This window comes from Adiantum capillus-veneris, chromosome 22 (assembly GCF_014529385.1).
Source record: "Adiantum capillus-veneris isolate H3 chromosome 22, ASM1452938v2, whole genome shotgun sequence".
NCBI lineage: Eukaryota > Viridiplantae > Streptophyta > Polypodiopsida > Polypodiales > Pteridaceae > Adiantum > Adiantum capillus-veneris.
Window position 1 is genome coordinate 71,735,806 of NC_140952.1, and position 26,693 is coordinate 71,762,498.

The window sequence follows — 26,693 nt, forward strand, 5'->3', positions numbered from 1 at the left end:
CACTAGTCGCTAGGTACCTCTGGATGCAGCCCGGATCATGGCCTAAACTCCATGCTTGGTCGGGTGCTGAGAACTCCTCCCCTATGCAAATGCGTCCGCAACTCTGATGTATATTGAAAATTGTATAAAAGTGTAAATTGTGTATTTTGTGCATAGACCCCAGGGAGGGGTATCTCTCACCTAGTATCAACGCCAATGCTTAAGGTTATGGGGATAGCCTAAATCCTGATACTAGTATGGTTAGTTATGCATCATGCACGAATTCATGCATACTATTTGAGAAAAGATATTATATTCATAATGCATCTATAAGTGACATTGGTTGGTGGTACTTGTTTGACGCGTCTTCTTGAGTGAAAGTGTTTGGTTTGAGTAATGGTTGAAGTGTTCAAACAACATCTTTGTAAAATCTTTGAATGTTTGTTTTTGTAGTAATAAATGGCTCCCAGAGTGACGTCTGAATGCTTTAGCCAGTGGAATGAGGTTTTGGCCATAATGTTCAACAATATGGCGACACGATTAAGGATGAACGTGAACTCTTTTACTTAGAAATTGGAACCAAAGTCTTTGGCATATGAGGAAGCACAACTTGTTGGAAGAGTGTTGACCGTAGTTACCTTACCCATCACCAAGAACCTTTCCGTCAATTCTTCATCTACATTGACAACAGTTCAAGAGATTGGTTTGCCAACCTCGGACTACTTCAACTCAGAATATGGCTAGGCCTAGAAGACATGTTCTACTACTTGGCGATGCTTTCCAAATGTTAGGAATTGCTGAAGTTGCTAAGAAGTTTGAAGCTCTTGCAGCAGCTATCATAGGAAAAGAAAAGTTGGAAGATAACTACAGACCATGTTGTCGCGTGGGAGGTCTGAGAGAATACCTTGTTATGAGAGTTAAAAGAATATCTAGAGAATTAGCTCCAAGACACCCATAATATTGTAATGAAACCATAAAAACCAAATTTTGATGAATAAAGGAAGTGTAGACTCAGCTTTGGTTCACATGTGTACTAAGTTTTCTCTCTCTCATTATCTTGTTTTAGATGGATCTTCTTAATTGTCTAGATGAACTCCTGAGTGACTTTGCACAAAGAGTCTTTTTCAATTATGCGGTTGGATTCAGTCTCCATTGGGGATTTGAAGTGATTCGAGTTTCAAAGGGGACTAGAGACTACCTTGTACCCAACACTTACATAGCATGTGAGCTCTATGTTGAAGCTCAACCTGAGCATCGAACACAAGTGCCTGATAGGTTTATGACCAACCCACAACTTGGGTGAAGGAAAAGATCCAAGAATGCGATATTAAAGTGCAAGGATATGTTCTTTACCTTAACTTATGCTCTCTTTTGGAAATACCAAATCGTGAACTTTTACTTAGTAAGAAGGCCCTTATGTTAAACCAAAGATACAATTTTTGTGAGAAGGTCATAATCAGAGTGTGGAAGAAGTCAAATGGCAGCAACCAATTCTATTATGTACCCCAAGATTGGTTCAATAGAATCTATGGACCTATCCTCAAATACAACCCTCACAATGTTACCATTACCCTTGATGACTACGAGAAACCAAGGTGCATTGGTGACTTTGCCCGAGCACAACCAATAGCAGTAAACTCGAGTAGGTACGTCTACAGAAATGATGTAAACAAACGACATGCTCATGTAAACTGCTTTACTGGATTATCACCTAAGGATGTATCACGGGGGGAAGAATGGTACAAAAAGAAAGACGTGACTTTTAGTGCACAAGTTGAAGTGCTAAACTTTGACACCCAAGATGTGAACAAATATAGGGATAGAACCTCAGTTGTAGGAACCAAAAATTGTTTCATTGGACCTTTCGTATTTATGTGTCTCCCTAGAAACACTATGTATCGTTTTGGTCTTCTGTGATTATAAAAATTTGATTTTGATATAATACATATTGTTTTGAAGATATAATAATTGAATTTGAATCTTGATTTTATCATTCTAACTAACTTGAGTGATGGGGTGTGTGTGTAGATGATTGACATCTTACCTCGAGGGATATGGGCGGATATACTCTCGCCTTATGGTGGAGGAGCAAATTTGTGGAAATAAATATGACAGTTGTGGACAAAGATTCACCGAAATACAAAATTAACCAGTTGAACCAAAGTAAATTTTGTAGACAAGCATCTAAGAATGTTGCTTTGGTAGTGTGCTCCTTTTGGTAGAATACATTTTTGTTTTCAAAATGAGGAATGTTGCAGTCAGTTACTTGTGTATTTCTCATCCTTCATCGTTATCCAACCTCATAGACATCTTAACTTTAAAGATCAAGGATAGTTTCTTAGCAAGGGATCATAAAACAAACATTCGTTTTCAAGAATGGCTTCACTCATTGCATATAACATAATGCTGCACCTCCCACCATAACCACATTAATGTAGCATGACTAGCAATAGTAATCTTGATGTCACTACATATTGTATAAATTTAAGATAACCATTGGCAACTTGTGCTATTCGACAACATGTGCTATTCATTTGTTGCAAGATTCTTTCGAATCTTATGTTAGGTCTTTGGAACTGAGTTCCACTCTCATGAGGCTGTTGTAAACCACAAGCCCATGCGCACTCATATGGTGCAACGCTTGCACATTAACTTTATGAAAAAATAAATTCACCTCTCCCTTTGCCGCCTACGACTTCTATAGCCCCTGAAACCGCCACCACACCTTTGGCGCCCCTCTTTCGCCTCCCATTTGCGCGATCCCCCTCCCCCTCCCCCTCCCTCCCCTTCTCCCCTCGGATCCTTTGCACGTCTCATATCAAATATGCCCTCCTAAATTTTTTTTGTGAATTTCCCTCAGCTGGTACCCCCTACTCTTTGGTTATCAACATCTTCCATATTATGGATCTCAAGTGTGCAACTTTTCTTTAGAGATGCTTTTCCATTACAAGATCACCAAATACTTTTGACACATTACTTATAGATCACTCAAGAACTTCCACGATTGAAACTTTGTACTCTAAAATCATATTTTAGGCACTTACAACTTGAATCATTATATAATACTCCTATCTACTTATGATAAAGATGTTAGCCCTAAATACCTACCACTGTCTACAGTCCATTCTTCACACAAAAATCCCAAAATGCAGGATGTGTAACTCATGGACCACATCCTGTTAACATCTTTAACATGAACTAATTACACTTTCATGCATGATTATTTCACATAATAGTTTTTAATTAAAGGGCATCTATAAATATTAGTAAACCTGAATTGGGTGCTAGACCATTTCTACTCTTAATGGCATGAAAAAAACGCCGTCGTACTCATATAACATGAGCAGAAGAAGGAAAGCATTTTAATTTTTGACAATCTGCGACATGGAGGAGCTCAGTCTTCATGAGTTGTACGACATTGAAGAAACCGCCTTATATATCTTGCGCAACAGTTACACCCGTGTTGCTTTGCAGGTTTTTCCTCTTTCTCCATCGAGAGTCAGAGTATGTGCGTAATTGCGTACGCTCTGAATATTTTTTCTCTGTTGATTTTGTCACACCAAGAATTTGGATTACTGTAGTTTGAAAGCTAAGTTAGTCGCAAACTTGGGCAAAATTTGTCTTTCTAGTCCTAATTATGTTGCTTACGCACTCGCATAACCAGGTCCTCGCCACTTCAAATCACCTAACAATTTTTCTATTTACTTACACAGTTCCCAGACCAGCTTTTGGAGGCGTCTGTTGTTGTGTCGTCAGCTTTGAGGAATGAATTGAGAAAGAAAATCCAGTCAAATGAGTTGGTACAACTGTATGTGCTAGCTGATACCACATATGGGAGTTGTTGTGCGGATGAAATAGCAGCTGCTCATGTGCAAGCCGAGTGCATCATTCACTATGGGCATACTTGCTTTAGTCCGTGAGTACATTCAAACTAAAAGTGTGTATGGATGCATTGGCTCTCATCTCTTTTTAGTCCGTGAGTACATTCAAACTAAAAGTGTGTATGCATGCATTGGCTCTCATCTCTTTCGTAAGTGGGGTAAATATGTAATTTACTTCTGTCTCTGTCATATGAATAGATAGATGACATATATATATGTGTGTGTGTGTGTTTGTTTGTTTGAGAGAGAGAGAGAGAGAGAGAGAGAGAGAGAGAGAGTTTCGCTTCCGGATGCACTGCCCCCAAAGATTGGCGCCCTTTTCAATATTTCTTTCTTTATTGACGATTCACAAAGTACAATAGATGGGAAGCACCTCCTCTACAATCTGTGTGCTGTAGACTACCAGTGAGGGTCCCAAGGCTCATATTTAAAGGCCCAAGGCCAAAAAGCATCAGGTATGAAAAGCTGGCTCCCACAAGGCAAATTCCTAAAAATATGGGATTCCCTAAAAAGCTGCCGTGAATCCCCATACGTTTGTACAACATGCTACATTATCAATTTTTATGAGAAAATTGGTTTTGATATATTTTGGCCACTTTTGGGCGCTTAAACAGCTCCTTCTAAGTTGAAATGCCTTATCATCATATTTGTGATGTACCCCCCTCTTGAAAGAAAAGTAATCGCCCTCGATTACACCCACAAATAGTCAAAAGAATAGAAGCTAGCTTTGTAGAGACACCGACTCTATGCGCACACATGCATCGGACTGCACACATCTAGCACTTGCACAAAGTCACTAGTCATTGAACAATCACATCACATTCACATCATTATCTCCATTGAGATTTCAGATACGAATCTTGATCATTGTAACTTATTTAGCAATCACATCCAGATCTTGTTGATTTTTTCACGAATGTCTTGAGCTACTAAATCTTGTTACTATCATATTCACATTATGCCAATAACCATCCCCACAAGACAGTACATTTCAAAGCATGCATCCACGCAAATCCCAATCCTCAAAGGATTTCGGATCAACATTCACATAGTTTACATGGAACACTCAGACGCAAACAGTTAACACTCAATCTAATCATCTCCTCTAATCCAGAGCTGTTGATGCACATAGGTGACTATCCAGCCATCTCATCCTTGGAACTTTTGATGCACTAAGGTCAGTATTCAATTATCTCATCAAGATAGAACTCTTGATGCACTAGGATCACATTCATGAATTATTTAGCCATCACATCCAAATCTCATCAATCTCTAGCCAATGTCTAGATGCACTGAATTCATTATATCAATCGTCAGACAAAATGTTGCATACATTTCATCTTTTCGACACATACTCACACATAAAAGAGCAGATGTAACAAGTGACTTCATTCCATCTAAGCAATCTGTGACAAAGGAGTGCAGTGGCTCCCCTCTCGTATAGCACCATGCACCCCCAGATTCAACCCACTAATTCTATGTGCACTTTAGGAATAGAATGTGCTAAACCAAAAGCCTCAAGGTAGAGCTCTAGTAACCAAAAATAATCTGCTAGGTTCTCCTCCTCTATCCACTTTGCATCAAGAGTTGGATAGTTCTTTTTTTTTTCCGAGAAAAGGATTCTTCTATTAGTTAATGAAACTGTCCATAGGGCTACAACCACCTCTACTAGAGAGGGCTACAACAATCATAAGGGGAGACTGTTAGGTGCAGCGGAATGAATGTTGTATTTTCTCAAGATTAGTGATCTTTATCACTCAAGGTTCCTTTTAGTTCTTAGGGAAGGAGAGAGCCTTCCGTCTTGTAGAGTGCTATGATCACAACACAAAGTGAGTGGACACTGTGCGTGCAAGTGAATGAGACTGAGAGAAGGAGAGAGAAGAGATACGACACCCGAGAGGTTGTAAAACCCTCCTCCGAAGGCCCCACTCTCGTCGGCGAGAGTGGTCTATTCTTTGATTGCACAAAGGTGTACAATGCGTATGCAATGGACTATGCAACTTGGTCTATGCCGATGACGACGGTGACGACGACGACGACGATGGCTGAAATCTGAGATGATCTAATCGCTGAATTTCGGGACTGTTTCGGTGGCTGAAAATGATAGTTTTGGTTGCGTTTTCTTGGCTGAAAAATGAGGTTTCTTAGGGCTGAAAACTGATGGTCTTTACGGGCTGAATCTGCTACACTTTAGGTGAATAATGCCGGTCTTAATTTGCTGCTGAAATCCAAAAACGCCAGGGGCTGAAATTGGTCCTTCTGTCGCCGGGGTTTTGCAAATGCAAAAACGCTAGGCTGATCTGCTGTGTCGTGATGACGCCGGGGCTGATCTGCTGTGCACAAATCGCCAAGGCTGATCTGATGCAAAAACGCTAGGTCTTCTGTGGAGAAAACGCCAGAGTAGTCGCGGGGGTTGGTCTTGTTGAGAAGTTGCCTGTTGAGCAAGGTGCTCCTGTTGCCTCTTCTGCCAGAAAGTGCTAACTTGGGTTTGCTTATATATCAACTTAGCAAAATTTCCCTACCTACTTTTGTTGGAAAGTCGCTTAAAAATAATAAGTGAAAATCCCAATAGATAGGAAAATAGGCTAAATGCACTGGAAAATTCCCCTAACTGATGCTAATGGATTCTGATGGGAATTCCGATGATCATGCTGTGTGCAACCGGAGGATATGCATCTATGCTAAGTGATTGGGCATGCACGGTCTACGAATAGACTCACAAAAGTGTCAGATCACTGCTAATCTAGACTTGACTGAACTGACTGAACCCTGTTGTGGTATAGCTTGTCCACGGACACATAGGGTTGGGATGTGTCCATTGTCATCTAAATCATTATGCAAATCATTGGCATCCAAATCATCATGCTTATCATTGTGCTTCAAATCATCATGCAAGTCATTGTCAATCAAATCATCATCATGCTTTGCACAATCATGCCAATCTTGTGTGTCATGCTTTGGAGAAGAAGAGACTGAGAGAGTCTCCTTTCCCCAAATCTCTTGCATCTGTGCCTGAACTTGAGAATAGAGTCGCCAAAACTCTTTGTTTTGTCGGTCGCTTTGTTCTTGTATTGCTTTTCTTTCTGCTTTGTCTTTTGCGTGCCTGCGATCCATTTCTGCTTTTCTTTCTGCGTGTCTGCGTTCCATTTCTGCTTTTCTTTCTTTGCATTCACGATCAAATTTTGCCATTCTTTCTGCATCTCTTGCTTCGCGTTCTAACTTCCTTTCCAGAAACAACTGCTTCAACTCCTCCATAGGAGTTGGTGCAATCTTTGTCGTAGATGCTCCTGGTGGGGAAAATTCTTCTTCGCCTCTCTCATGCTCATCGCCTCCAAGCGAAGTATCCATTCCGCTTCGAGTGATGACCATTCTGAAGTCGTGGGTTCTTGTGGGTTCTTGTGGTCTGGGTTCTTAAGTTCTCGAGGAACTTGGGTTCTTGGGGGGTCTTGGGTTCTTAAGTTCACGAGGAACTTGGGTTCTTCAGGTTCTTGAGGTCCTTGATTTGTGAGAATCTAGAGTTCTTGAGGTTCTTGAGTTCTTGGGGTCCTTGATTCGTGAGAATCTAGGGTTCTTCGGGTTCTTGAGTTCTTGGGGGTCTTACCCCTTGGCGGCCTTGCGCTCACACCAAGGTTGCTTTTTCCCACCTCACGTCGATTGGCCGGCCGCTAAGTGCACGGTCCGCTCTAAATGAGTGAAAAGAGACACAAGGGGAGGCTGGACAAGCCCTTCTTTCTTGGGATTCCTGTCACTCTTCAACAAAACACGATTAGGAATCGCCAAGCCCAAGTAAACTTGGGTTCGTGCGATCGCAACAAGCAAAAAAAAAATTCTTGTGGTTCTTTCCTTAAGTAATGCAGAACACTTTCAAAGCTCTGATACCAATGTTAGGTGCAGCGGAATGAATGTTGTATTTTCTCAAGATTAGTGATCTTTATCGCTCAAGGTTCCTTTTAGTTCTTAGGGAAGGAGAGAGCCTTCCGTCTTGTAGAGTGCTATGATCACAACACAAAGTGAGTGGACACTGTGCGTGCAAGTGAATGAGACTGAGAGAAGGAGAGAGAAGAGATACGACACCCGAGAGGTTGTAAAACCCTCCTCCGAAGGCCCCACTCTCGTCAGCGAGAGTGGTCTATTCTTTGATTGCACAAAGGTGTACAATGCGTATGCAATGGACTATGCAACTTGGTCTATGCCGATGATGACGACGGTGACGGCGACGACGACGACGACGATGGCTGAAATCTGAGATGATCTAATCGCTGAATTTCGGGACTGTTTCGGTGGCTGAAAATGACTGTTTTGGCTGCGTTTTCTTGGCTGAAAAATGAGGTTTCTTAGGGCTGAAAACTGATGGTCTTTACGGGCTGAATCTGCTACACTTTTGGTGAATAATGCCGGTCTTAATTTGCTGCTGAAATCCAAAAACGCCAGGGGCTGAAATTGGTCCTTCTGTCGCCGGGGTTTTGCAAATGCAAAAACGCTAGGCTGATCTGCTGTGTCGTGATGACGCCGGGGCTGATCTGCTGTGCACAAATCGCCAAGGCTGATCTGATGCAAAAACGCTAGGTCTTCTGTGGAGAAAACGCCAGAGTAGTCGCAGGGGTTGGTCTTGCTGAGAAGTTACCTGTTGAGCAAGGTGCTCCTGCTGCCTGTTCTGCCAGAAAGTGCTAACTTGGGTTTGCTTATATATTAACTTAGCAAAATTGCCCTACCTACTTTTGTTGGAAAGTCGCTTAAAAATAATAAGTGAAAATCCCAATAAATAGGAAAATAGGCTAAATGCACTGAAAAATTCCCCTAACTGATGCTAATGGATTCTGATGGGAATTCCGATGATCATGCTGTGTGCAACCGGAGGATATGCATCTATGCTAAGTGACTGGGCATGCACGGTCTACGAATAGACTCACAAAAGTGTCAGATCACTGCTAATCTAGACTTGACTGAACTGATTGAACCCTGCTGTGGTATAGCTTGTCCACGGACACATAGGGTTGGGATGTGTCACGTGACAGAGACTCTCCCAATGAAAAAACAACATATGTACAATGAGGCTAAATCAGGAGATGGGAGGAGGGAAAAGCCACGTAGGTGGATGGTAGTGCCATCTGAGCACACAGTGGACCATGGTAAAGAAAGGCCCAGGGCGCCAAAGTCGAAGGAAAGCCTCTCTACGCTCCTGCATGCGGTAGGAGCTGCCCTGGAGTCTCTCAAACTGTCCCCTGAGAGTATGGATCAACTCTAGCCAAAAATCTCGAACTGTCTTTGCTGGTGGTACAGGGCGAGCCTCAATGATGCTGAAGCAGCAGGCCCGCCAGATGAACCAGAGTGTCAGCAGGCCGCATACGAGCTCCCAGCACCTCTCTCTCACTGCATGTTAGGTGCAGTGGAATGAATGTTTGAACTTTGCTCAAGATGAGTGCTCCGAACTGTGCTCAAGGTTCCTTTTACTTGCGGAAGGGAGAGCCTTCCGTTCCTTTAGTGAGAGAGTGCAATGGACACAAACAAAGTGAATGGACACAGTGAATGGAAGTGCATGAGACTGAGAGATAGAGAGAGAAGAGAAATACGAAACTAGAGACGTAAAAACCTTCTCCAAAGGCCCCACTCTCGTCGGCGAGAGTGGTCTACTATTGATTGCACAAACTGGTACAATGATGATACATGTGACTGATGCAAGTCTAGGCTATGTCGGTGACGACGACGGAGATGACGAGGCCGACACTAGGGCTGAAAACTGAAGGTCTTTATCTGCTGTCCAAAAACGCTCAAGGCTGAAATCTGTTGTTGCTTCATTGCTGAAAAACGCTAGGCATGGGGATCTGTTGGCGATGGCAACTGTTGCAAAAACGCTAGGCTGTGGGAGCTCCTGGCGATGAGGACCTTGTTGCTGAAAATGCTAGGGACTGCAAATCTGTTGGCGATGATGCTTGATGGAAAACGCTAGGGGAGAGAGGGTCTTTGCTTGGAGGAAGGGTCTTGCTGAGAAGTTGCCTGTTGAGCTTGGGCTCCTGCTGCGTCTTCTGCCGTTTAGTGCTAGTTTAGGTTTGCTTATATACAAACTTACTCAATTTGCCCTATCTACTTTCCAACAAATGTCACTTAAAAATAATAAGTGAAAAATGTCAAAAATAGGTAAAATAGGCTAAATGCATTGGAAAATTCCCCTGAAGGATTCTAATGGATTTTGATGGGAATGCTTATGATCTTGCTGTGTGCAACAAGAGGATATGCATCTAATATAAGTGTCTGAACATACACGGTCTGCGAACAGACTCACAAAAGTGCTAGATCACTTCCTATTCTAGACTGACTTGACTGAACTGAACCCTGATCATGCTGTAGCTTGTCCACGCACACATAGGGTTGGATGTGTCACGTGACATCCCCTCCTTTTCAAAGTGAGGTACTGGTACCGAACTGTATGGCTGTGAGGGAGATCGCCAATAGCATCCGGATTCCTGGAAGGGACCCTTCGCCGGCCCACTCTGATGTGTGGGTTGTGCTGTACTTGAACTTCATAAAGGTCTGCAACGCTTGCTTCTTTGGGCCGCGCCGAAAGCGACACAAAGTCTTCTGTGGCTCCTTCGATGCTTCAACTTCGTCTAGAGTCATGCTTCTTTCTTCTTCAAGAATCTCCATGGCTGAAAATTCCTGAAACCACTTCCAACACAAAAACATGAACATACCTATTCCATGTAGAGTGAGTGGAAAAAATCTTGTCTTCCTCAAAGACTGTGCATGCATGTAGATGAACAAAGAAAAGAAGTGCCAAACCGTTCACCACACACACGCAAACAATGAGATCGAATCTTTCTCTTATGATCTAGAGCAATCAACTGTGGCAATTCACAACGGAAATGCCCATGCTTGGTGCTCATACTTTCATGTGCTCTTTCTACAACTGTGTCATGCCAAGGAAGAGACATGAAATGGGACTTCCTTGAATGCATACTTTTCAGCTTTTCATGAACAATCCGCATACATCCGTGCTCATTCATGAATGAAATGTGGTCAACGTACAATATGTCATGCCTAGGAAAAGGGATCACATAAAGATGCCGAGTAAAATACAGGAAATGATCATGAATGAAACACTCGTACAATGCGTGCGTATGAATCATGCGAACACATAATACTTCCTGTGAGGGTTCTTTGGACCTAGGCTCGAGAGCCAAGATCGGTTCTTCCTGAGGGGGTTCTTTGGATCTAGGCTCGAGAGCCAAGATCGATCCTTCGTGATTGATCGAATCTGCAACGACGTTAGCTTCGCTAGAAAAAGCATCAACTAACTCATCAACCTTGTGAACAATCACATCATCTTCATGCAAATCATCATGCTTGTGAGAAATCACATCTTGATCATGCAAATCATCATGCTTGTCATTGTCATCCAAATCATCATGCAAATCATTGGCATTCAAATCATCATGCTTATCATTGTCATTCTAATCCTGTGTGTCATGCTTTGGAGAAGAAGAGACTGAGAGAGTCTCCTTTCCCCAAATCTCTTGCATCTGTGCCTGAACTTGAGAAAAGAGTCGCCAGAACTCTGTGTCGGTCGCTCTGTTCTTGTCTTGCTTTGGCTGCCTTTCTTTCTGCGTCTCTTTCTGCTTTTCTTTCTGCGTGTCTGCGTTCCATTTCTGCCATTCTTTCTACATTTCTTTCTGCGTGTCTGCGTTCCATTTCTGCCATTCTTTCTACATTTCTTGCTTCGCGTTCTAACTTCCTTTTCATAAACATCTGGTCCAAGGCCTCCATAGGAGTTAGTGCAATCCTTGACGTAGATGTGGAAGGGGGAGGGTCGGAAAAACCCTCCTGGTGGGGAAAATTCTTCTTCGCCTCTCTCATGCTGATCACCTCCAAGGGAAGTATCCATTCCGCTTTGAGTGAGACCATTCTGAAGTCGTGGATTCTTGTGGGTTCTTGTGGTCTTGGGTTCTGAAGTTCACGAGGAACTTGGGGGTTCTTGGGGTCTTGGTTCTTGGGGTTCTTGAGTTCTTGAGGTTTTCTTTCGCTTGCAATCTGTGTTTGAGAAGGATCTTCTCTTCACCCGTGTTTTTGTAACTGACGTGTCAAAGCCTAAAGAATGGAAACCCTAATTTCTACCAGAAACCCTAACTGCTGAAACCCTAATTCTGAAAACCCTAACCCTAAAACCTGCAAACCCTAATTCTGAAAACCCTAACCCTAAAAACTGCAGAAACCCTAAACCTAACCCTAAGGGCAACGTGACAGTTTTCCGAAAATTGCGTTGGCATGATGACGTGGCAGGCTGTACGGATTTTCGTGATTTGCGCTGACAGCTTTTTGGCTTTGCTTTTGGACCAGAAGCTTTTAAGTTTGAAGGCTTTTTACTGTAAACTGCTTTTTAGGCCAAGGGCCTTTAAATATGAGGTTAGGGCTCATTCTCTGGCATGCTTCAGTACGGAGGTGCAGAGTCTCGAGTACCGGCTTGTACTATGTTGTTGCAATATAAAGAAATACCGAAAGGGGCGCCAAGGTTTGGGGCCAATACTCTCTGGGGTGGAATTCTGCCACTCCGTGTCGCGTGTGGTCTCTCTCTCTCTCTCTCTCTCTCTCTCTCAGTTCAGTTGTTATTGAAGCGCTAAAAGTTTGTTCAGTCTGTTCTTTTCTATTGGCACGTGGTGCCCGTCTTGTGACAGTGGTATCAGAGCATCAGGCGTGTGCTTTTCTGAAAGCATACCGGTCCTACAAAAGAGCAGACTCAGCTATTGGAATTTTATTTGAGGTATCTTCGCCCTCCAACCTGGACTTATTAGCCACTCCCACCCTTACTTCATCGCGCATCAGGCGCGCTCTCGTCTTCACCGTAGTGTCTTACAGGGCATATGCCAATTAAGAACCCAATACTTGGAATTCATGGATTTAGCAGAATATTTGCAGTTTCTGCTCAACGAGCTTCACGACATTCTTTCGCGGCATCCTCAGGAGAATCTTTCGATGCTGCAAAGTTTTCAATAATTTTTGAACTATATGTTACCCCCTCTGATGCCCCAGGTGGTACCTCCTCCTCTGGCACCAAAAAGTACGAGAGCGTCCAATCGGCAACCTTCTCAGCCGTTTGTTCTGATCGGGGGAGTCTTCAGGAATATGGTGCAACCATCTGACCCTGATCCAGTGCAACCACCTTTGCCACCACCATTGCCCCCACTTCCACCACCACCGCCACTAGGCTACAATGTTTGGAGCCCATATGGATACCCTTATTATCCATACCCGGGACATGCGCCTAACCAACCCAAAGATTTCAAAGATGGTGGGACGACAATCAAATTCTTCACTTTTTCCGGGGTGAAAGATCTCAAGAAAGCATTGCAGTTCCTACAGCAATTCGACAACATCTATGCTTTGGGGAACTATACAGAAGAATCCAAGATTTCTCGAGCAGCGGGATTTCTTAAAGATAATGCTATGCAATGGTGGAGTTCAATCGCGACACAACAGCATGCTCCAAGGACCTGGCAAGCTTTCAAGACAGTTTTTGCACGTAGTTACACGACTTCAATGTTTGAAGTCCGGATTTTGGCAGAGTCGGGCAACTTGAAAATGCTTGCCACCGAAACCATGGACGACTATAACCAAAGGTTTCTCGACGTGTCCCTTCCGGTGTCCTTAAAGTTCATTCCCTTGGAGGACCAGTGCGAGCGCTACACCATTGGACTACCATCACCCTTGCAGGAATATTGTCTCTCCAAGCAAGTCTCTACCATGCAAGAGCTTATGGACCATGCCGCGGTCGGCTACAAGCTCATGAAAGGAAAGTTGGAGTTTACCACAGAAGAATCTTCGGCCACTAACCAGAACTCCCGGCAACAACGAACAAATTCTCGAGAATCCCGTGAAAACCAACCTCAACGGCCTCGTTTGACACAACTTCAACGAGACGCCTTGTTACAAGAAGGCCGATGCTTCGAATGTTTCTAAACAGGGCATACGTTCAATACATGTTCTGAGCGAGCCTCGACGTCCTCAGTGCAACCTTATGCTCCCACGACAGACAGATCCCCGCGGCCACCTCCGGCCAAGAAGCCTAGACCTGCTATTAGACTAGTACCCGATATTTATGGTATACACCTCGAGAGTTTTAATGAATTATGCAGAGCTTATGGAAAAGTCAACTGCTTGAAAGCCCTTATTTTCTTTGACCCCGGAGCTATGGAGAACTTCATCCATCCAGAATTCTTGAAGCAGATGCACTTTGATTATGATGCAGAGGGTGGAGAAATTGAAGCTGAGCTAGCCACGGGGCAAACTCAGAAAGTGGTACCGCTCATTGGTGCACTTCCAGTGACTATACAAGATTATCATGGAAAAGCCGATTTCCACATTATGAAGTTGGGCAATTGCGACGCTCTCTTGGGCATGCCCTGGCACGACAAAAATGATGCAACTCTCCAGGTCCGGAACCGAACCATCACCGTGATGCAGAAGGGCAAGCCCGTTGTCCTCAAAGTTCGATTGTCCGAACAAAACCCCGAATGACCTCTCTAGTTGTTTTCTACTTGGATACTTTTGAACATTGTTTGAGAAAGTATTGTTTGAACTTTATTTGAAATGGATGCTATCTGTTTCAAACCTGTCTTGGTGCCGATTTGAAATGTTTGACTCTGGTTTCAATACTGGTTTCATTGATTGGTGATTTTTACTCCCGAGTGGAGAAGTGAGAAATATTGTCTTGATATTGTTTGAACCTCCGAACGACGTAGGCCGATGCCTGGGGAGTGTTTCGTTGTATGCTAGAAAACCTCCGAACGACGCAGGCCGATGCCTGGGGAGCGTTTGGTTGTATGCTTGAACCTCCAAACGCTCCCTAGGCCGATGCCTGGGGAGCGTTTGGTTGTATGCTTGAACCTCCGAGCGACGCAGACTGCAGTCTGCGGTCTGGGGAGCGTTTGGTTGTACAGTCCTCTGAGCTCATGGCCCGGACCTTTTTAGGTTATTTGCGGGGGGAGTGACGAGGTAGTCGTTGAGTAGCTTCATATCGTAGACCGTTTGTCTCGGGGGAGTGCTCAGCAGCGTTGTTTGTTGTGTCTTGTAACATGCATATGTGAGCACTTGTGTTGCATTGCGATGTGTCAATTACTGAATATTCCTAATTGGATGAGATTGCCCGGGTATGTAATTTTAGTGCATCAAGACACCCGTGGAAGATCAGTATGGTCTGGGTGTGATGGCTAATTTTACTACGCCAGAATATCAAGAGTTCCGATCTGGACGAACGGAGAAGCTAACTCCTTGATCAAAACAGCCGAAAGGAGAAGCTAACTCCTTGATCAAAAGAGCAGAAAGGAGAAGCTAACTCCTTGATCAAAACAGCCGAAAGGAGAAGCTAACTCCTTAATAAAAAGAGCAAATTGATTGTCCCTCGGAATGACCCTTGGAAATTTTTGAGCTAACTTGAGTTGTTTTGCAGATATGCTGTAATCATGGACGATTACTCTCTTTCAAGAAGGGGAGATGTAACAAACTTCTGACGTGTCAAAGCCTAAAGAATGGAAACCCTAATTTCTACCCGAAACCCTAACTGCTGAAACCCTAATTCTAAAAACCTAACCCTAAAACTTGCAAACCCTAATTTTGGAAACCCTAACCCTAAAAATTGTAGAAACCCTAAACCTAACCCTAAGGGCAGCGTGGCAGTTTTTCGAAAATTGCGTTGGCATGATGACGTGGCAAGCTGTACGGATTTCCACGTTATGCGTTGGCTGATGACGTGGCAGGCTGTACAGATTTCCGCGTTTTGCGTTGGCTGATGACGTGGCAGGCTGTACGGATTTCCGTGATTTACGTTGACAACTTTTTGGCTTTGCTTTTGGACCATAAGCTTTTAAGTTTGAAGGCCTTTTACTGTAAACTGCTTTTTAGGCCAAGGGCCTTAAAATATGAGGTTAGGGCTCATTCTCTGGCATGCTTCAGTACGGAGGTGCAGAGTCTCGAGTACCGGCTTGTAGTGTGTTGTTGCAATATAAAGATATACCGAAAGGGGCGCCAAGGTTTGGGGCCAATACTCTCTGGGGTGGAATTCCGCCACTCCGTGTCGCGTGTGGTCTCTCTCTCTCTCTCTCTCTCTCAGTTCAGTTGTTATTGAAGCGCTAAAAGTTTGTTCAGTCTGTTCTTTTCTATTGGCACGTGGTGCCCTTCTTGTGACAGTTTTGCTCTTTTCCGCAGGCGCACCCCTTGGGCGGCCTTGCGCTTGCACCAAGGTTGCTTTTTCACACCTCACGTCGATTGGTCGGGCGCTAAGTGCACGGTCTGCTCTCAATGAGTGAAAAGAGGCACAAGGGGAGGCTGGACAAGCCCTTCTTTCCTAGGATTCCTGTCACTCTTCAAAAACACGATTAGGAATCGACACGCCCAAGCAATTTGGGTTCGTGCGATCGCAACAAGCAAAAAAATTCTTGTGATTCTTGTGGTTCTTTCCTTGAGTGATACAGAACATTGCCAAAGCTTTGATACCAATGTTAGGTGCAACGGAATGAATGTTTGAACTTTGCTCAAGATGTGTGCGCCGAACTGTGCTCAAGGTCCCTTTTACTTACGGAAGGGAGAGCCTTCTGTTCCTTTAGTGAGAGAGTGCAATGGACACAAAGTGAATGGACATACTGAATGGAAGTGCATGAGACTGAGAGATAGAGAGAAGAGAAATACGACATCAGAGACGACGTAAAACCCTCCTCCGAAGGCCCCACTCTCGTTGGCGAGAGTGGTCTACTATTGATTGCACAAACTGGTACAATGATGATACATGTGACTGATGCAAGTCTAGGCTATTTCGGTGACGACGACGGAGACGACGAGGCGACACTAGGGTTGAAAACTGAAGGTCGTTATCTGCTGTCCAAAAATGCTCTAGGCTGAAATCTGCTGTTGCTTCATTGCTGAAAAACGCTAGGCATGGGGATTTGCTGGCGATGGCAACTGCTGCAAAAACGCTAGGCTGTGGGAGCTCCTGGCGATGAGGACCTTGTTGCTGAAAACGCTAGGGACTGCAAATCTGCTGGCGATGATGCTTGATGGAAAACGCTAGGGGAGAGAGGGTCTTTGCTTGGAGGAAGGGTCTTGCTGAGAAGTTGCCTGTTGAGCTTGGGCTCCTGCTGCGTCTTCTGCCGTTTAGTGCTAGTCTAGGTTTGCTTATATACAAACTTACTCAATTTTCCCTACCTACTTTCCAAAAAAAGTCACTTAAAAATTAATAAGTGAAAAATGTCAAAAATAGGTAATATAGGCTAAATGCATTGGAAAATCCCCCTGAAGGATTCTGATGGGAATGCTTATGATCATGCTGTGTGCAACAAGAGGATATGCATCTAATCTAAGTGTTTGGTTTGGACATGCACAGTCTGCGAACAGACTCACAGAAGTGCCAGCTCACTTCCTATTCTAGACTGACTTGACTGAACTGAACCCTGATCATACTGTAGCTTGTCCACGGACACATAGGGTTGGATGTGTCACGTGACACTGCACCACTCTTGTGGAGTAAGCTTTGTAGCAGGTTGGAGTGTAGGTCGACCCCTGTATCACTATCATCCTGCTGGTGGAGGATAGCTCAAACTGTAGTGCCAGGCCTGTGAGAGTGGACCAAGCAGCTGCTTTGTAAGGTGCAGCGGAATGAATGTTGTATTTTCTCAAGATTAGTGATCTTTATTTGCTCAAGGTTCCTTTTAGTTCTTAGGGAAGGAGAGAGCCTTCCGTCTTATGGAGAGTGCTATGATCACGAACAAGTGAGTGGATATTGTGCGTGCAAGTGAATGAGACTGAGAGGAGGAGAGAAAAGAGATACGACACCCGAGAGGTTGTAAAACCCTCCTCCGAAGGCCCCACTCTCGTCGGCGAGAGTGGTCTAACTTTGATTGCACAAAGGTGTACAATGATGATGCATGGACTGATGCAAATGGGGGCTATGTCGATGACGACGATGATGACTTTAGGGTTGTTTTTGGTCTTCTTCTATCTGCTGTCCACAAGGGCTTAATGGCTGAAAATCGGGGTGATCTTGGGCTGATTCTTAGGGCTGAAATTCTCTGTTTTTGTTGAGGTTTCTAGGCTGAATAGAAGTGCTGAAGTGATGCACCTTTTGGTTGCGTTTTTCTACTGTGATCGTCTGCTGAAAACGCTGATGGACTGCAAGTTAAGGCTGCGTTTTATGGGCTGAAAACCTGCTGTAAAAACGCTACCATAGGCTGCGTTTTTCAAGGCCTGAAGGCTGATGTAAACGCTGGGTTCTGCTGCTGGTTTGCGATCCCAAAAAGCTGGGCTTTGGGGCTGCCTGTAGGGGAAACAAACGCCAGAAAAGGGGGGACTTTGATGGCGATGGCTGATGCTGAGAAAACGCCAAGGGAGGATGGGAGATGCAAAAACGCTAGAGGGTATGAGGGGGTACTGTTGAGAAGTTGCCTGTTGAGCGGGAAGCTCCTGCTGCCTCTTCTCCAAATAGTGCTAGCTCTAGTTTGATTATATACAAACTTAGCAAAATTGCCCTACCTACTTTTGTTGGAAAGTCACTTAAAAATAATAAGTGAAAATAACCAAAAATAGGTAAAATAGGTTAAATGCACTGGAAAATTCCCCTGATTGAATCTGATGGATTGTGAAGGGAATTCTCATGATCATGCTGTGTGCAATCGGAGGATATGCATCTGTGCTAAGTGACTGGGCATGCACCGTCTACGAGTAGACTCACAAAAGTGCCAGATCACTGCTAATCTAGACTTGATTGGACTGACTGAACCCTGCTGTGGTGTAGCTTGTCCACGGACACATAGGGTTGGGATGTGTCACGTGACATCCCCTCCTTTTCAAAGTGAGGTACTGGTACCGAACTGGATGGCGTCGAGGGAGATCGCCAACAGCATCTGGAATCTTGGAAGGGACTCTTCGCCGGCCCACTCTGAGATGTGGGTCGTGCGGTACTTGAACGTCATAAAGGTCTGCAACGCTTGCTTCTTTGGGCCACGCCGAAAGAGACACAAAGTCTTCTGTGGCTCCTTCGATGCTTCAACTTCTTCTAGAATCCTGCTTCTATCGTCTTCAAGAATCTCCATGGCTGAAAATTCCTGAAACCATCTCCAACACAAAACCATGAACATACCCATTCCATGTAAAGTGAAGGAAAAAAATCTTGTCTTCTCTAAAGACTGTGTATGCAATGTAGATGAACATAGAGACGGAGTGACAACCCGTTCATCAAACACATGCAAACAATGCGCTCGAATCTTTCTCGTATGATCTAGAGCAATCAACTGTGGCAATTCACAACGGAAATGCCCATGCTTGGTGCTCACACTTTCATGTGCTCTTTCGGGTACCGTGTCATGCCAAGGAAGAGACATGGAATGTGACTTCCTTACATACATACCTTTCAGCTTTTCATGAACAATCCGCATACATTCGTGCTCATCCATGAGAGAAACATGCTCAACATACAATATGTCATGCCTAGGAAAAGGGATCACATAACGATGTTGACTAAAATACAGGAAACCTTCACGAATGAAACACTCGAACAATGCGTGCGTATCGATCATGCGAACACATAATACTTCCTGTGAGGGTTCTTTGGACCAAGGCGTGAGAGCCAAGATCGATCCTTTGTGATTGATCGAATCTGCAACGAGGTTAGCTTCGCTAGAAAAAGCATTCACTAATACCTCATCCTTGTGAACAATCACATCATCTTCATGCAACTCATCATGCTTGTGAGATCACATCTTGATCATGCAAATCATCATGCTTGTCATTGTCATCCAAATCATCATGCAAATCCTTATCATTCAATTCATCATGCTTCTCATAATCATACAAATTCTGTGTGTCATGCTGTGGAGAAAAAGAGATTGAGAGAATCTCCTTATCTTGTATCCTTTCAATCTTGTCCTGCAGATTAGCAAAGAGATGGAGAATGAGAAATGTCCTCTCCATGAAAGACAGTAGGAGAATCACTTTTGGCATTGAGAGTTAAATGTTAGCCTCAAAATCAATGAGAGCGTTAGTCTCACGAAACCATCGAATGCCCAAAATCATATCACATCCTGAGAGAGGAGAAACAACAAATCTTCTAGTGAAGGCAATCTGTTGAATTGCAAACAACACATCAAGGCACTCCTCCGTGATGAGAGCGTCCATACCGGGACGAAAGCCAGAGACCTCGATAGGAGATCTTGGACTAACTTCGAGGCGGGCTTTCTCAACAAGAGAGGAACTGATCACATCATGCATACTACCTGGGTCAAACAATATGACAAAACGGTGCCCCGACGTACAACCATAACATTTAATGAGAGATTCATCAATGGGAGGGTCCTGAGAAACTTGGGGCACACTCGTGTTATCATTCATTGCATTGACAGAGGAAGTGGGTGCTGTGGGTTCTTTAGATTCATTCTATTCAAGCTTAGGACGTGTTCTTTTTATGTCCCTTAATGTGACAATGAAAACAACGACCTTCCTTAGAATAAGTGCTTTGTTCTTCCGAAGTGATGTAACCTCCTACAATTCCTTGTGCTACCTTTTCATCTGGAGTAAGCTTAGGTTTAGCAATTGTGTTAGCCTTACCCTTAGATTCATTGGAAGAATTCTTTGATGAGAGACTGTTGGAAGATTGGTTAGAAGAGTTATCATTCTTACCGTTCTTACCGTTCGGAGGGTTCTGAGAAGTCTGCGAGGCACTTGTGGAAGTCTTGTTCTCCTTAGGCTTTCCCTTGTTGTGCTTCATCTCTTGGGCGAGAGCGATTGCTACCGCCTTGTTGAGATCGATTGGATCGAGTACCTTGACATCGTACTTGATATACTCGTCCAATCCAAAGAGAAAAGCCTCTTTACGCTCATCATCTGATTTTCGTAATTGAGTGCCTAGCTGCAAAACACGATTAGAAAAAGACATAACCGGCATACCATTTTGCTTGAGAGCGCGCCAATCGTCCTTCAATCGTGCGAGGTATTGAGGTGGCATAAACCGCACCTTGAGCTTGTTTTGGAAATCAGCCCAATTGAAGGAAAGGGGCGTAAATCCGTCGGTTGCCTCTAGGTGCGCGGTTAGCTGTGCCTCTTGCCATGCGTGGTACGAATTGATGGCATCACCGGCAAGGTACATAGCTGCCGTCAGAACTTTGCTATTTCCTGTCTTCTTAGTTGTCGCAAAATAAGCATTAAATTGATGCAACCAAGAATGAATAACTGCAGCATCCATCTTACCGTCATACTTACTGAAAGTTAACTTCTCTGTGACTGGATGGTTGGAATCCGCATCGTGGCTTGCGCCACTTGATGAACTTCCACGATCTTTGGGTGGTTCGGTCTTCGAGGCTAGCACGTGGGAAATAAATTCTTGAGTGCGTAGCTCCCTTTGAGCTTCACGCTCGGCGTCCCTTTCTGCTTTTCGTTCATTTCATTCATCGCGCTCGCGTTCGAAAGCAAGGCGATTGGTTTCTTGTTGTGCCAACGCAACGTGATTCGCTTCCAAAGTGACACGGGTCGCTTCTTGTTGTGCCAACATCATGTCCATCATTGACTTGACCATCATTTCCATTGGAGTTAGAACAACTCGTGGCGTAGATGGCGAAGGGGGAGGGTCGGAAAAATCTCTTGGTGGGGAGAATCCTTCGTCGCCTCTCTCATGCTCATCACCTGTATGCGAAGTATCCATTCCGCTTCGGGTGACGACCATGTACTAGAATCTTTGGTTCTTAAGTTCACGAGGAACTTGGTTCTTGGGTTCTTGAGGATCTTGAGGTTCTCGAGGCGTTCTTTCGCTTGCAAATCGTGTTGGAGAAGGATCTTCTCTTCATCCGAGTTCTACTCCTTTCTGCGGCGCACCCCTTGGTGGCCTTGCGCTCACACCAAGGTTGCTTTTTCCCACCTCACGTCGATTGGCCGGCCGCTAAGTGCACGGTCCGCTCTCAATGAGTGAAAAGAGATACAAGGGGAGGCTGGACAAGCCCTTCTTTCTTGGGATTCCTGTCACTCTTCAACAAAACACGATTAGGAATCGACACGCCCAAGTAAACTTGGGTTCGTGCGACCGCAACAAGCAAAAAATTTCTTGTGGTTCTTTCCTTGAGTAATGTAGAACACTTTCAAAGCTCTGATACCAATGTAAGGTGCAGCGGAATGAATGTTGTATTTTCTCAAGATTAGTGATCTTTATTTGCTCAAGGTTCCTTTTAGTTCTTAGGGAAGGAGAGAGCCTTCCGTCTTATGCAGAGTGCTATGATCACGCACAAGTGAGTGGATATTGTGCGTGCAAGTGAATGAGACTGAGAGGAGGAGAGAAAAGAGATACGACACCCGAGAGGTTGTAAAACCCTCCTCCGAAGGCCCCACTCTCGTCGGCGAGAGTGGTCTAACTTTGATTGCACAAAGGTGTACAATGATGATGCATGGATTGATGCAAATGGGGGCTATGTCGATGACGACGATGATGACTTTAGGGCTGTTTTTGGTCTTCTTCTATCTGCTGTCCACAAGGGCTTAATGGCTGAAAATCGGGGTGATCTTGGGCTGATTCTTAGGGCTGAAATTCTCTGTTTTTGTCGAGGTTTCTAGGCTGAATAGAAGTGCTGAAGTGATGCACCTTTTGGTTGCGTTTTTCTACTGTGATCGTCTGCTGAAAACGCTGATGGACTGCAAGTTAAGGCTGCGTTTTATGGGCTGAAAACATGCTGTAAAAACGCTACCATAGGCTGCGTTTTTCAAGGCCTGAAGGCTGATGTAAACGTTGGGTTCTGTTGCTGGTTTGCGATCCCAAAACGCTGGGTTTTGGGGCTGCCTGTAGGGGAAACAAACGCCAGAAAAGGGGGGACTTTGATGGCGATGGTTGATGCTGAGAAAACGCCAAGGGAGGATGGGAGATGCAAAAACGCTAGAGGGTATGAGGGGGTACTGTTGAGAAGTTGCCTGTTGAGCGGGAAGCTCCTGCTGCCTCTTCTTCAAATAGTGCTAGCTCTAGTTTGCTTATATACAAACTTAGCAAAATTGCCCTACCTACTTTTGTTGGAAAGTCACTTAAAAATAATAAGTGAAAATAACCAAAAATAGGAAAAATAGGCTAAATGCACTGGAAAATTCCCCTGATTGAATCTGATGGATTCTAAAGGGAATTCTGATGATCATGCCGTGTGCAACCGGAGGATATGCATCTGTGCTAAGTGACTGGGCATGCACGGTCTACGAGTAGACTCACAAAAGTGCCAGATCACTGCTAATCTAGACTTGACTGGACTGACCGAACCTTGCTGTGGTGTAGCTTGTCCACGGACACATAGGGTTGGGATGTGTCACGTGACATGCCCCCCAAGTGTACTTATGCGCTGTGGAAAGAGCTGGCATCAGCCGAAGGACACGAAGCCAAACCTGCTGTGCCATAGGACAGTCCCAAAGACAATGACGTTGACTCTCCACAGGATGGTCACAAGCTGCGCATGTTGCCGAGAGACCACTATGTACAAGCCAGCTTCCCACTGCTGTAGCTCTATGTGCAACGAGGCACTAGAACAAAGTGACTCGCCGCGTTTGTCTGGCGTCCCATAAGAGTTGGATAGTTCTTATTCTGGACCAAATTATCGGTGGACCATCTTACCTTTCTATTTCTTTAACTTCTGCCCTAGGACCTGGTGGTTGCTGATCTGGCACCTTGTCCACCGGCACATCACTCTTCAGTCTTTGAAAACCTTTTGATTTATCATCAATTGTTTCTTTCTTGAGACACGTGGCGAAGATGTGCCCTTGTTCACCACAGGCATAACACTTGCCCTCTTTGACGTACTCTGCATGTTGTTCTATTGTCAATTTAGGCCTTGTGGATTTCTTTTGTTGCTTCTTGCCCTTCTTCTTCTCCTTGGAAGACTCCTTCCTCGTTGACTTGGACACTGGCTTGTCCATTGCGTGAGTCAAGGAGCGTGAGTGCATGGAGGAACCGTCAGATTTGCTTGGACAGAGAGTGGTCCTCCAAGGTTATGTCTAAGAATTTTTGATTGTAATCTTCCATGGTTTCAATGGCCAACATTTTCAAGTTACACCATTTTGCCAGAAGTTGTAGTTAAAATAAGGAGGCCAGGTAACTTTGAGCAAAAATATTCTTGAAAGATTGCTAAATCCTTGGAGTGTGAAGCTTTGTGGCTAAAGAACTCCACCGCTGCATAGCATTGTCTTTAAGGAAAGAGGCTATTCGAGAAATTTTGGACTCTTTTGTGTACTTCTTGAGTGAATAGATACTGTCGAGGTGCTCAAGGAACTGCAATGCTTTCTTTCAATCTCTCACTCTTGAAAAAAAGTGAAAAATTTTACCGCAGATCCCCCATATTTGAAGTCTTTAGGTTGCAGTTACTAGAGGTTGATAAGAAGGATAGGCATATGGGTTCCAATTGTGAAACACAGGAGGCGGTTGGGGAGGTGGCGGCAAAGGTGATGCAAAATCACGTGTTGCAACCATCTGTCTTCAAGTGGAATAGAAGCTTCTGTGGACTGTCGAGAAGAAGCTCTTGCATTGTCTAGTGCGGGAGGATGGAAACCGAGGCATCAATGGCGGTAGCATGTAATTCAAGAATTGTTGGAAGCTTTACAGAATAGGCAAATTCTGTTGACGATGTTTCGAAAGGATGTCTGAAAGTCATCGAGGAGGAATTGTAAGTACACATTAGAATCTAGAAATCCCATCTTTGTCTGGTCCGATAGGATTGGTTTGCTTATCAACACAGCAAACGACTGAAGCTCTGATACCACTTTAATTGACTTGCAACTCGTGCCAAGTGAAAAGAATGAAAGTGGAACAAAATTTAGCACTTTAAGACACACACACACACACACACACAGAGAGAGAGAGAGAGAGAGAGAGAGAGAGAGAGAGAGAGAGAGAGAGAGAGAGAGAGAGAGAGAGAGAGAGAGAGAGAGAGAGAGAGAGAGATGAAATGACATGATATATTAACGTCTTCAAAAGGCCAAAATGACCTATGAGACCAAGCTGTTACAACATAGTGAATCTGATACCATGTCCGGAACAAAATTTAGCACTTCAAGACACACACACACACACACACACACACACACACACACACACACACATATATATATATATATATATATATATATATATATATATATATATATATAGAGAGAGAGAGAGAGAGAGAGAGAGAGAGAGAGAGAGAGAGAGAGAAATGACATGATATATTAACGTCTTCAAAAGGCCAAAATGACCTATGAGACCAAGCTGTTACAACATAGTGAATCTGATACCATGTCCGGAACAAAATTTAGCACTTCAAGACACACACACACACACACACACACACACACACACACACACACACACATATATATATATATATATATATATATATATATATATATAGAGAGAGAGAGAGAGAGAGAGAGAGAGAGAGAGAGAGAGAGAGAGAGAGAGAGAGAGAGAGAGAGATGAAATGACATGATATATTAACGTCTTCAAAAGGCCAAAATGACCTATGAGACCAAGCTGTTACAACATAGTGAATCTGATACCATGTTCGGAATAAAAAAGAACTGAAACAAAAATACAACTACAACAAACTGGGACTGTACGGATATGCCAATTAATACAAAAGGTACCTAGTACAATGTGTAGTACAATGAGAGAAGGGGGCGGGGGGCGGGGGGGGGGGGGAAGATATGGTAGAGATCCATCCTCATCTGCACTCTGGACATCGAGAAAGTATGGCTCGAATCCTCTGCTGAAGTCTACGTCGATACTGTGTAGCTCCTCTCCTCAATCACGGTCGTCTAGATCTCCCTAGCTCCAATGCTCAGTCTGTGAGAATGTGAGTAGTGGTAGTATGAGTGCGGGCAGAGCTTTGCAATGGTGGCTGCTCGTCTGGGTGTCCAATATCTAGTGTAAAGAAATCTGTAATCTGTCTCTGGGACTGTCTCTCTTAGCTCTCCTCAGTAAAGTGTCTCTATGCCTGTGCAACTCAAGTAGATACAGTCCAAGACATCTCTGATCCTCATATCTCATGACCCTAGATAGAGGCCCAAAACCTTCTCTGAATAGACAATGAAAACGGCCTCGTATCTCATAGTACACTGTGCAATGGCATATGTAATGTAACTCTGCTTTAGATGACATAAGCGGCATATCTTGCTATCTGTTGGTATCCCTCTGAATCTGCCAGTCTCACTCTCGAGCTGATGTGAGGATGTGCGTATCTGACCAATGGCACAACGCAAACCATGAGAAAGATGTGTGTCCATATAGCTAGGTCGAATCACAAACCCATCCCCTGTAGGTGGAGAAGATGCTCTCTATAGAAAGCCATCTGCGTGCCCACTCTTGTACCGGTTCTATCCATGTCCTCCTCGTGTCCAGCTGAATCAAATTGAAACCGGCCCATAGGGCGGTAGGCGTTGGCTTTCACCCGAAATTCTTTACTTTAAACACACACACAGAGCACTTTGCAAAGGAGACCTGTAACGAGAATTAACACTTCATCACACACACGGCTCGGAAGCTAGAATGCTCCGAGCAGACGCCGACAACCTGTAGGCCCCAAAATTGGCGCCCCTTTCGGTATTTCTTTATTCTTTAGAGGGTAAATTACAAGGTAAGGTCCTGGGAATCCTTCACGTGTATCCACCTAGATACCATTTGATTTGGCCAAATTTCGGCAGCATAACAGCCCCAAAACTTGCGCGAAACCCATTCCCCTGCTGGAACTCGCTTGCACTGTCGTATACCCTCTGATTCCTGTCCAAAAACAGTAAATTCAGCACGCTGTATTTACTGGTTTTTGCCCTGTTTTCAGCCCCAAACAGTCCCCTAACTGTCCTTTGCCAGTGGGG

General features: G+C 44.2%; 1 protein-coding gene across 2 annotated transcripts in view; it reads left to right on the plus strand.

Moving 5' to 3' along the window:
* The first annotated feature begins 3,247 nt into the window (after positions 1-3,247).
* LOC147429571 (diphthamide synthesis DPH2 family protein) overlaps positions 3,248-26,693 on the plus strand; it is a 94,302-nt gene continuing 70,856 nt past the window's right edge. The window contains exons 1-2 of one of the 2 annotated variants that reach the window (XM_086495835.1): positions 3,248-3,453; positions 3,693-3,895. In XM_086495835.1, the coding sequence (XP_086351961.1) occupies positions 3,364-3,453; positions 3,693-3,895 (293 nt within the window). In that variant the 5' untranslated portion in view covers positions 3,248-3,363. The remainder of the gene's footprint in view (positions 3,454-3,692; positions 3,896-26,693) is intronic. The other variant, XM_086495834.1, reaches the window with a different exon arrangement.